Source organism: Ochotona curzoniae, unplaced genomic scaffold (assembly GCF_017591425.1).
Source record: "Ochotona curzoniae isolate NIBS_2020 unplaced genomic scaffold, NIBS_Ocur_1.0 contig_2404, whole genome shotgun sequence".
In the NCBI taxonomy this organism is placed as follows: domain Eukaryota; kingdom Metazoa; phylum Chordata; class Mammalia; order Lagomorpha; family Ochotonidae; genus Ochotona; species Ochotona curzoniae.
This window is the reverse complement of record NW_024465451.1, coordinates 6,150,894-6,163,193: the sequence shown is the minus strand read 5'-3', so window position 1 is coordinate 6,163,193 and position 12,300 is coordinate 6,150,894. Positions and strand designations below refer to the sequence as shown.

Here is a 12,300-nt window from a genome sequence, read left to right as displayed (position 1 = left end):
CCTTTCAAGTAAATAAATATTTAAAAACATAATCTTGCTAGCTTGTGTGCACGAACTTATGGAACCTGTAAAAGTGAAAGACATTTTAAAAATTTTTAAGAAATTTTTATTTTTTTAAAAGATTTATTTTATTTCTATTGGAAAGTCAGATATACAGAGAGCAGGAGAGACAGACAGGAAGACATTGCTTCACTCCCTAAGCAGCTGCAATGGTCGGAGCTGTGCCAATCCGAAGCCAGGAACCAGAAGCCTCTTTCGGTCTCCCATGTGGGTGCAGGGTCCCAAGGCTTTGGGCCATCCTCAACTGCTTTCCCAGGCCACAAGCAGGGAGCTGGATGGGAAGTGGGGCTGCCGGAATTATAACCAGCATCCATATGGGATCCTGGCATGTGCAAAGCGAGCACTTTAACTGTTAGGCTATTGTGCTGGGCTCAAGTACTATTTTTAAAAAATATTTTATTATTATTATTATTATTATTATTATTTTTTTTTTTTATTGTTGCTTACACTGTATTGTGTAGTACAGTTTTATAGGCGCTGGGGATTCCCCCCACCCCTCCCCATACCCCTCCCCCCATGGTGGATTCCTCCACCTTGCTGCATAACCATAGTTCAAGTTCAGTTGAGATTCATTGCTTGCAAACACATGCCTAGCATAAAGTTCAGCGTCTTATTGTCCAGATAAGTTCAGTGGCCTCCTGGGGAGACCTTCTATGGTCTGAAGATAGGTCTAACAGAGTAAAGATCCGGTCGGTTAAAAGCCCCAACAAGGCCTCAGTATCAATATACAACATTATGGAATTAATTGACATAGTATTGGGTAAACAATATGTTAAAAATAATGCAAGTTCCATTCTTCGAAACATCTGGGTTGAGACAGCATCAATGACACGTTCAAAAAATAACAAACAACCAAACAATAAATTACAGGTTAAATCAAGGCGAACATGTGGTATCTAATCTTTTGGGATTCACTCATTTCCCTTAGCATTATAGTTTCCAGTTGTGCCCATTTAGCCACAAAGAACTGCAGAGGAAGTCTAGTACCACAGAGGGCAGAATAAATTGGATTGCTCTCCTAGGTAAGTATCTGGGTGAACTGAGACTAAGGAAGACTGTCAGACAATGGACTTCGGAAGAATTTCCTAAACCTTGGAGCAACAAAATCAACAGCATCTCAGAACTATCAAAACTCGGGCCCGGCGCGGTGGCGCAAGTGGTTAAAGGTCCTCGCCTTGCACGCCCGGGATCCCATATGGGCGCCGGTTCTAATCCTGGCAGCCCCGCTTCCCTTCTAGCTCCCTGCCTGTGGCCTGGGAAAGCAGTCGAGGACGGCCCAAAGCTTTGGGAACCTGCACCCACGTGGAAGACCCAGAAGAGGCTCCTGGCTTCGGATCGGCATAGTATCGGCCCGTTGTGCTCACTTGGGGAGTGAATCATCGGACGGAAGATCTTCCTCTCTGTCTCTCCTCTCTGTATATCCGCCTTTCCAATGAAAAAATAATAAAAATAAATCTTTAAAAAAAAAAAACTTAAGCAGTATCGCCAGAACATGCTCCACATTGGAGACCCTGGGGTGACATTCAGTGGTCTTCACCAATTCCTGAGTACTGATGCAGTTGGGTTGTCGAGAACAGCCCTCTCCCCTTATCCCACTACTTTTCCCTGAGATATCAGAATCAAAAAGGAGATTGGAGGCAGTTGTCTCATCCATTTCTCCATTCCTCAACCCTCCCCACCTTAACTGGAGGTCCATATGGGCATGCATTCCACTCAACTATGTAAGCATCACAAAAAATAAAATTAACTTATTAAAAATAAAACAGTAATAATCTACTCACTTATACCTAATCTCAAAAGAAAAGAAGAAAGAAAGAAATACCAAACTTTAATAAATTTGGCAACACAGAAACTTCTTATCAAAAGTTATATATTCTAGGGGCCAGCACTGTGGCATGGTAGGTTAAACCTCCACCTGTAGCATGGGCATTTCACATGGGTGCCAGTTTGAGTCCTGGTTGCTCTTATTTTGATCTAGCTTCCTGTTAATGGTGTGGGAAAGCACAGAGGCTGGCCCAAGTCCTTGGGCTCCTGACCTGTGAGGGAGTCCCCAAAAAGCTCTTGACTTTGGACCTGCTCAGTTCTGGCCAGTGTGGTCATTTGGGGACTGAACCAGCAGATAGAAGATGCCATTTCTCCTCTTTCTGTAATTCTGCTTTTCAAGTTGTTCTCTCGGTGGGGGTGGAGTATTTGGCCTCCTAATTAAGACACATTCCATACTAGAGTGCTCGAATTTGATTCTTTGCTCTGGTTCCTGATTTCAGCCTCCTGTTAATGTGAATTTTGGGAGGCAGCAGGTGATAAACCAAGTAATTTAGTGGGTCTCTCTCACCAGTGTGGGAGACATGGAGTGAATTCCCAGCTTCTGGCTTAGGTCTAGCTCAGTTCCGGCTGTTGCAGCCATTTGGGGAAGTGAAACAGCGTTCTCTCTGATTCTAATTAAAAAACAAAACAAAGTAAAAATGTGCATGAGCTGATTAAAATTTTTGTGAAGTGTATTTTGTTTAGATACACAGAGCAATACCTGGATTCATATCACAGCTTCATTATTTTCTAGTTGTGTGATCTAGGGAATGACATTTGAGAGGCAAAAAGAGAGAGAAGGAGATGAGAAAACACTATCTTATCTGCTGGCTCACAACTGAATACCTGGGAACAGCTGGGGTTGTGTCAGGCTGATGCTAGGAGCCTAGGTCTCTCATGTGGGAGGCAGGGGCCTAACACTGCTTTCACAGGAGAGGCTGAGAGTTGAACTAGTGCCTACATGGGGATGCTGGCACTACAGACAGTGGCTTAACCTGCTGTACTATAATGCCAAACCCTGGCTCCTCTACTTCTGATCCAGCTTCCTGCTAACATACCTGGAAGCAGCATAAGATGGCTCAAGTGCTTGGGCTCCTGCCACCCATGCGGAAGATGTAGATGGACTCCCTGGAGCATGATTTGGGCCTGGCCAAGTCTCAGCTGTTGAAGGCATTTAGTTAGTGACTCAGCAGTGAAGACTGATTGATCTCTTTCTCTCTCTGCCTTTCTAACATATAAAAAGTAAATGCAAACCTATTTGGATACTTCTTTATTCATACTAAAATAGTTGAAATTTGGTACTCTATGTTGGAAACTCTGCTGTTGGGAGAGAACCCTTATTAAATGCTCTGTGAATTATGTGAACCAAATTTAGCTTATGACAGTAACATAACAAATGAACAAATGTTTGATTACCCTTTCAGTCCTATCAGCACAAAATAACCGAGTGTGATGTCTCTTCTGAACTACAATGTAGGTTATTCCAGGTTGATAGTCTTTCTCCAAACTGATGCAAGCTTCTCGAATTGCTAACAGCTCATAATACAAAACCTAGAGATGAATGGAAAGATTATCAGTCACTTGTTCCATTTTATACACTTCAAAGAAAAATATAAAATAGTCTCATAATTGCTTAAACTCATCATTTTATAGCTAAATATATCTCTATTCCATTTTAACTTTTATGACAACATGGTTTAGTAATCAGGGCATATACATTCATTTGAAAAGGAAAAAAAAATCTCTGCAAAATCAAATTTTAACTTTGGGAACTTGATGTTTTGAATTTAAGAACTAGAAACCATATTACAAACCCAGCATCTGATTCAAGCAAAGTCTGATGGGATTCCAGGCAACCAACCTGTCTAAACTGCCCCTCTGAAACACCATCCCGATAAAAGATGATACGAGTAGGTTTGAACCGTGTCGACTTATAAAACTGAATGAGAAGTTCCCGAACCATGGAGGCTAAGTCCTGAATGATCTCCTGCCGGGGCCTCTGCACTCTAACTGTGGCACAGTATCTACTTGGGTGGGCATCCATACTTCCAACAACCTAGGTGGGAAAAAATAACAACAAGAAAATTATACATAATTAGCATAAAATATATGGATTTCATTTACATTGGTATTTAATTGTAATCTTATTGTTTTATAACATTTTCTTTGAGAATAATCAAAAACAGCTAATCTCCAGTGAAAAATAGAATAAAATATACACGATAGGATCAAAAATTCTTTTCCTGTGGTGGGAAGTCAGTGTGGTCGCTAAGACGGCACTGGGGATTTCCAAGTCTCCGGTCAGAGTGACGGGTCTGAGCCCGCTACATGCTTCCGCACATCCCGGAAGCAGAGGGTGAGGTCCACAGAGTTGAGCCTCTGCCATGCATGAGGGAGATCTGGATTGGGTTCTAGCAGATTAAACCAGTGGATGGAAGATCTTTGCTTCTCTCTGCCTTTCAAATAAATCAAAAACAATTTGAAAGCTATGGAAAAATTAATACAAGTTAATAAAATCAATTTTACTCATCCATAAAATCTGTGGAAAACTAGCAGAAACATTTACTATTATCATTTTCTTTTAACAAAAACTTTAAGACTTTGATAAAGAGAGGGAGAGACAGAGATCTTCTATCCATGGGTTCATTTCCTAAATGTCTATAACAGTCAAGAGCCAGCAAAATCTATTCAGGTTTCCTGGATGCTGCAAGGGGCCAAAATTCATGGATCATCTTCTGCTTCCCAGGTGCAGAGCAGGAAGCTGCGTCAGAAGCACAGGCATCACTTGACTCTGGGCACTCCACTGGTTCGGTATGTGGCCATCCCAGGGGCAGCTTAACCTACAACACCACAAGGCCTGTTGCAAGATTTATTCATTTGAAAGGTAAACGGATACAGAAAATGATATTCCATCTGCTGGATCACGCCCCAGGTGCCCAAGTTTGGCTGAGATGCCAGGAACTATGCCAGAGATTGGAGCTCCGTACAAGTTTCTCACCTAAGCGGCAGGGATCCAAGTGCTTCTGCCATCACTCTGCTTCCAAAAACGCACATTAATAGGAAATTGGGTGGCAAGCTGAATCAAAACTCAAACTCAGGCACTCTACAGAGGGTTTGAATGTCACAAGTGTATTCTAAATTCTCATTCCAATATAATTTTCAGAGTTACAGAAGATTTACCAGTTTGTTAAAATGCATGCATGATAGAAGAAAACAAACAGCCTTGCAGCGTAATTCCTGAAAACTGTCAGCTATGTCTAAAATATGCTGCTATTTTAAAAACATCTGCACTTGTTGAAGTGATTTTCAAAATTTGTAAGAAATACAAATAAAAGCAAATTAACAGTGCCTAGCATGATGACTCAGTGGCTAAAATCCTCACCTTGCATGTGCCAGGACCCCATATGGGTGTCATTTTGTGTTCTGGTTGTTCTACTTCCCATCCAGCTCCCTGCTTGTGGCCTGGGAAAGCATAAGAGGACAGCCCAAAGCCTTGGCTTAACCCACATGGGAAACTCAGAAGAAGCTGCTGGCTCCTGTCTTCTGATCAGCTTAGCTCTGGCTGTTGCAGCCACTTGGGGAGTGAACCAAAGAATGGAAGACTTGGGCCCGGCGCGGTGGCGCAAGTGGTTAAAGGTCCTCACCTTGCACGCCCGGGATCCCATATGGGCGCCGGTTCTAATCCCGGCAGCCCCGCTTCCCTTCCAGCTCCCTGCCTGTGGCCTGGGAAAGCAGTCGAGGACGGCCCAAAGCTTTGGGAACCTGCACCCACGTGGGAGACCCAGAAGAGGCTCTTGGCTTCGGATCGGCGTAGTATCGACCCGTTGCGCTCACTTGGGGAGTGAATCATCGGATGGAAGATCTTCCTCTCTGTCTCTCCTCTCTGTATATCTGCCTTTCCAATGAAAAAATAATAAAAATAAATCTTTGAAAAAAAAAAAAAGAATGGAAGACTTTTCTCTCTGTAAATCTGCCTCTTCAATAAAAATAATAAATTTTTAAAAAAAGATTTATTATTATTGTAAAGTCAGATATACAGAGAGGAGGAGAGACACAGAAGAAGATCTTCTGTCCATTGATTCACTCCCCAAGTGGCCACAATGGCTGGAGCTACACTGATCTGAAGCAAGGAGCCAGGAGCTTCTTCCGGTCTCCCATGTGGGTGCAGGGTCCCAAGGCTTTGGGCAGTTCTTCTTCTTCTTTTTTTTTTTTTTTTAAAGATTTATTTATTGTTGTTACAAAGTTAGATATACAGAGAGGAGAGACAGAGGAAGATTTTCTGTCTGATGATTCACTCCCCAAGTGAGTGCAACGCCCTGTGCTGCGCCGATCTGAAGCTGGGAACCAGGAACTTCTTCCGGGTCTCCCACACGGGTGCAGAGTCCCAAGGCTTTGAGGTGTCGTCTGCTGCTTTCCCAAGCCACAAGCAGGGAGCTGGATGGGAAGTGGAGCTGCAGGGATTAGAACCTGTGTCCATATGGGATCCTGGCGTGTGCAAGGCGAGGACGTTAGCCGCTAGGCCATGCCGCCGGGCCCCTGGGCAGTTCTTCACTGCTTTCCCCGACCACAAGCAGAGAGCTGTATGGGAAGCAAGGCTGCTGGGATTAGAACTGGTGCCCTTATGGGATCCCAGGGTGTGCAAAGTGAAGACTTTAACTGCTAGGCTACTGCTCTGGGCCCTAAATAATTTTGTTTTAAAAAGCAAAATAACAAAAAGTTTACAATAACAGGAATATACAGCCAGGAAGATATTAAAGGTAGGAGCAACAATGTTAAAAAAGTTAGACCTAAAGTATTGAAGTAGATGAATATAGAAGACAATGTATACTAAAGAAAATGCAATCTACCAAATGTATATGTAAGGTATATTTTGTAGCAAATATGCTATGAGATATAAACTCTTTGAAATCACAGGAAAAGTAACTGAAAATGCACAATGATGGAGAGGTCAAATAGACAAATTAACATGGGATACAGAATATCTGAGAAACAAACTTGATTTAACAGATATAAGTACAGCGGTCACTGTTGTGGTATAGCAAGTTAAGCTGCTGCTTGGTACTCGGGCATTTCATAATATTAAGCTTGGGATAAGTCCTGCCTTAGCTTTGAATCCAGTTGCCTGGAAGATCTCTTTATTTCTTCATGATTCTGTCACTTTGCCTTTCAAATAAAAATAAAACAAAACATAGATAAAATTATACATGGAATCTGCAGACCCCCAAACCAGAATAAGCATTCTTCCAAAACGTTCAAAGAACATTTATAAAAGTTTGCTACAACAGAAATATCGTTAAAATTAAAAGAGCTGACCCCAAAGTTGTTCTAAAGCTGGATTTTTAAAAAGTTATTTTCTTATTTGAGAGGTAGAGTGACAGAGAGGTCAGTCTTCTATCTGCTGGTTCCCTTTACAAATGTCTGCAGTAGCTGGGGGCTGAGTCAGGCTAAAAGCAGGAGCCCCATCTGGGTCTCCTGTATGGGTGACAGGAACCCAAGGACTTGGGCCATCATCTGCTGCTTCCCAGGTAAACTGGCAGGAACCTGGATCAGAAGTGAAAGTGAGACTCCATTCCAGGCAATCTGATGGGAATCAGATACCCTGAGTGGCTTATTATGCTAGACTATAATGTCCGCCTCAGGGATTTAGACTTCTTAACCACAAGGCTGATTGCCTGTTTCTGGTCTCATCTTAACATAAGATAAACCTGTCTAATAGTACTCACGGCAGCAATAGAAGGCTTCTTTCCATCACCAGCAGGTGGATGAGTGACATCTGCTCCCAAAAAGATCACTGGTTGCTGGAACACAGATGGTCTTAAACACATTTTTAAAAGGGTTAGATAATTTATCTTTTCATTATCCATTTATCTGTCTCACAAGACTGTAATGTAAGTAGCAAGTTACTGACAAGTACAGAGGTTTGTGGATAACTTCATAGGCCTGAGCTTCTGGTTACTATTAATTGATGAATCCCCAAAGACATAAAAATTGTAACAGGACTGCTCAATGTCTTCTTTAGAGGTTTTTGTCTTAAGCAGTGGTGTTGGTGGTTCTAAAAGACAAGTGCCAATTTGAGTAACAAATTTAAAAGTCAAAAAGTAGCTAGTCTCTTAAATTTGTTTTCCATTTTACCTAAAAGGCAGAAAACAAGGCAGGCAGAGAGAGATCTTCCATCTGTTAGCTCACTTCCCAAATGCCCACATTAGCCAAGGCTGGGCCATGTCAAAGCCAGGAGCCTGGATCTATAGCAGGATGCCCCCATGTGACTGGTGGGGATACAAGTATCCAGGCCCTCATCTACTGACTCCCAGGAAACGCGTAAGAAAGAAGCTGGAATTGAAAGCACAAGCTGGGATCTCATGTGGGGTGTAAACATTGCTATGTCAAATGTCTGCCCTCTAATATATCCTTTTGTTTTAAAATTAGATCCTTTATGGCCTTCATTGTGGCATAATATGTTAATCCACCACCTGTGATGCTGACATGCAGGATCAGATTGCTTTCTATGCTCTTTTTTTTTTAAGACCTTATAATTTATTTACTTGAATGTCAGAGTTACAGACATAAGGGAAGAGAGAATGATATCCTCCATCTGCTGGTTCATCCTCTAGATGGCTGAAGCCAAAAGCCAGGAGCTTTTTCCAGTTTCCCACTCAGGTGATAGGGGCTCAAGTACTTGGGCCATCTTCTGTTGCTATTCCTAGGCCATGAGCAGGGTACTGGATTGGAAGTGCAGCAGCAGAACATGAGCTGGTGCCCACGTAACATGCCAGTGTTGCAGATGGCAATTTCACCAGGAATACCACAGCACTGGCTCCCAGAGTGCTGTTCCAGGTACTCTGTTCCTGGATTAGCTTCCTATTAAAATTTCGGGAGAGTGAGTGGAAGATGTTCCAATTACTTGGATGCTCTCCCCTTTAAAAAAAAAAGTAGCCTTTAAGTTCCAAAATACTTTGCCTTAATTTATAGACTTGTTGATTCAGTTCTACATTCACTTCATTTGTTCATCTCATATGAACAGGGACAGGAAGCAGAGACAGGAGGAAAAAGCAGGGGCAAAAGGCTTTGTGTCTAATACAGGTAGGTCAACCTTTATTCTGAAACTCATTTCTGCTGTAGAGGGTCAAGACAATTTTTTCAGTCCCAGTTGTTTCAAATATTAAGAGAACCTGTTCCAAGTTCTCAAATAACTGACTTTTCCCCAGTGACCTAAAGAATGGGCTACTTCCTGTTTCTAGGTCACAATGTCACATATTTCTTAAGAGTTCTATGAAGGCCATCCAACAGCAGCAGCTGTTGTCTCATTGACTGTGATATGGTTAATATGGTTTACTTACTTGACTAACCAAATGTTCATCCAATTCTTTTCATTCTCACATTCTAAATAAATGAATGGCTTTATGAAAGATACTGGATTGAACTTGATTTTAATTAAAATTAAATCATTAAATTCTCAACACTTTCTGCTAGGCAGGAGGTACTTTGTGCACACTAAATGTAAAGGGTTGGGTGTGTGTGTGAAAGATAAATCTTTAAAAGAAATCTCTTATCATTTTAAATCAAAACTATCTTAATTTTTCATAATTAAAATGTCTAGGTTATCTCCCATGGCTGGAATAATTAATGCGAGGTCTCATACACATTCTAAGGTAGTTATGGCTGTATTTGGAAAAACGTAAATGAAAACTATGAAAATTTGCATAAATTATTAAAAAGCTTATCTTACCTTTGATGAGGTACAAGAATGTTATTGATCCCTCCAAGTTTAACATTTATCTTCAGGCACAAATTTGAGAGAGTCTGAGGAGATGTTTTAATTACGTTCTTGACTTGAACACATTGTGTAGCCATCCCCAAAAGTGTATCTCCCACACGTTTCACCTCAGCTATGGAACAAATGCAAATATCTCTTGTCAAAAAGATGTGAAAAATAAATGTACTAACTGCAAAAACAAAAACAAAGACACCTTTCTTGAAACTGCATCATCGGGCATTAAAAATGACATCAAAACTAAAATAAGGCTAAAACTTTAAAATATACTGCCATGAAGATTAACTTATATGTTAAATGACAGATTTGTATTTTTTCCTCTTTTCTATCAAAAAGTGTGCTTTTCCTACTGAGAGAAACCAGAATATGCCTACCCCAAATTTGAATGATTACTGAATGAAGAGCATTAAGATGCAGAGTGGAGTTCTGCCTTCTCTTTCAGTTTGTTCAAAAATAAGACAGAGCTACAATGGCAAAGGGCCTTTTTTATCTGCCCTTATTTTTCTAGACTGAAGGCCGGATGTAAATTCCTCTTTAAACTTTATCAGTTCAGAAGAATCTTGGAGCCAATTTTATTCCATTAGCATTCTCTTGCACATTTAACTTCCTACAGTTTTCATCTCTGAAAACCTGGGACTGCTATTTTTTTTTAATTGCTCTGTATTAAATATGGTGTGTAAGCCAAACTCCTAAGGATTTGCCTTCAATTTTTTCACACATAATGTGAACACAGTAATGTGTTAATCTACTGGTTTTGTTTTCTTTATAAATCTGTATTTTTGTTACAGGAATCTGTCCAAAACATAAATTAGTAGACTCAGGGAAAATTATTTTTCTTTCCCATTAGAACCATTTTAAAAATAGAATAAGCACAGTAATCAAAATAATATAAAGCAAATTATACATAATTCTGTTTATCACTTTACTGTATTCTTGCCAAGTAATTTTCTAATTTTTTAATGCATTTATAATTATGATACACTGATAGCTTTCAATCCTGTTATTTTTAAGAAAGCAGAGAAACTGCAGAATAAAAGAATAAAATGTCCCTGTTTTTTTCCCCACAGATTTCCATAGGATCCTGTGCTATTTTTCAGCTTGTCATTTTCACTTAATACAATGTGTTCTCCATCTCTATGTACAGACTACTTTTATTCTTGTTTTTTTTTTTTAAAAAAGACTTATTATTTGTATTCGAAAGGAAGATCAAATTTATGGAGGAGAAAGATCTTCTGGATCTTTTTCTCTCATCTATATAGGAGATGGAGTAGATGGGACACGAACTGGTGCCCCTATGGGATCTTGGCATTTACAAGGTAAGGATTTAACTACTGAGTCATCGTGCTGAGCCCCAGGCTGCTTTTACTATTGATAGCAGCAGCAGTCATTCTATTTTCAATACCACAGGGTATGGAAACAACTGGGGCTGGCATACTGGTTTGACTGGCTAATGCATGCCTGCAAGTGCGGGCATCTCATAGTGTGCCAGTGCATGTCCCGGTTGCTCCACCTCCCATCTAGTTCCCTGCTTATCACCTGCGAAAGCAGTGGAGGATGGTTCAAGTCCTTGGGACTCTGTACTCATGTGGGAGACCCAGAGAAGGCTCCTGGCTTCAGACTGGCTCAGCTCCAGCTGTTGAGGCCATTTGGGGAGCAAATCAGCAGATGGAAGACCTCTCTATCTTTCTTTCCTGCTTTGTGTAGATCCACCTTTTAAATAAAAATAAAATACTGGACCCTGATAGATATGCACAACTTCTAGGATCAACCCTTAGTCTTACTTACTTTCTTGTAACTGTATGCTTTACCCTACAGATGTTTTATTCATCATTTATCTATTTTTTTAAAAGATGAAAGGCAGATTCACATATACAGGGAGACATAGACAAAAAGGTATTCTACCTCCTGATTCAATCACCAAATGGCCCCAATGGCTGGGCCACAGTATCCATCAACATACATGTGGGTCAGGTCTGGGGGAGGACTGGGCTGGGCTAGTCTGCAAAACCCACTGGCAGGTGTGAGAGTCAGAGCGGGGTACAGGCCAGCCAGGTTGGGACACAACACCCATTAGTTCACACATTAGGCCAGAAATGGCTGCGCTGGCTAGGCTTAAGGATCCCTCAGAAAGAGCTGGGACTGTGGGCAGGCTTAGCGGAGCCAGGTTGTAGCACCCACTGGTGAATGCTGGGGTGAGATGCGCCATGCCAGACTTGGCCACAACACCACTGGTACATGTAAGACCCCAGGCCAAGAGTGAACTGATGGGGAGGCTGTGGAATTCCTCTGCTGGGCCATTGTTCTTGCTGGTGAGTGTGACAGCAGGGACTGGGGATACACCAAGCTGCAACACACTGTGGGCAGCACTACGACAACTGCTGGCCTGCATGTGAGCTAGGTTGGGGGGAGGCTGGGCTAGGTCAGGCCACTGAATTCACTGGCACATGCAAGGGCCAGGATAAGTGTCAACTGGCTAGACTGCTGCAGAAACCACTAGGCAAGTGCTGCGACAGGCTGCAAGTTGAGTCAGAACTGTCCACAGTATCCCCTGGAAAGTGCAAGATCTGGGACTGGGCCTACTAGGGAAACTGTGGGCATTCTGCTGGGCTGAAGCTTTGCATGAACGCTAGGGCTGGGGGCAGGCCAGGCTGGATAAGACAGTAGCA

At 41.7% G+C, this 12,300-nt stretch overlaps 1 protein-coding gene across 1 annotated transcript in view; it reads right to left on the bottom strand.

Moving 5' to 3' along the window:
- AGO3 (argonaute RISC catalytic component 3) overlaps window positions 1-12,300 on the bottom strand; it is a 103,113-nt gene that overhangs the window by 14,487 nt on the left and 76,326 nt on the right. Inside the window, exons 13-16 of the mRNA XM_040974199.1 lie at window positions 9,590-9,749; window positions 7,587-7,677; window positions 3,725-3,919; window positions 3,280-3,414 (exon numbers count right to left, since the gene is read on the bottom strand). Of these exons, the coding sequence (XP_040830133.1) occupies window positions 3,280-3,414; window positions 3,725-3,919; window positions 7,587-7,677; window positions 9,590-9,749 (581 nt within the window). The remainder of the gene's footprint in view (window positions 1-3,279; window positions 3,415-3,724; window positions 3,920-7,586; window positions 7,678-9,589; window positions 9,750-12,300) is intronic.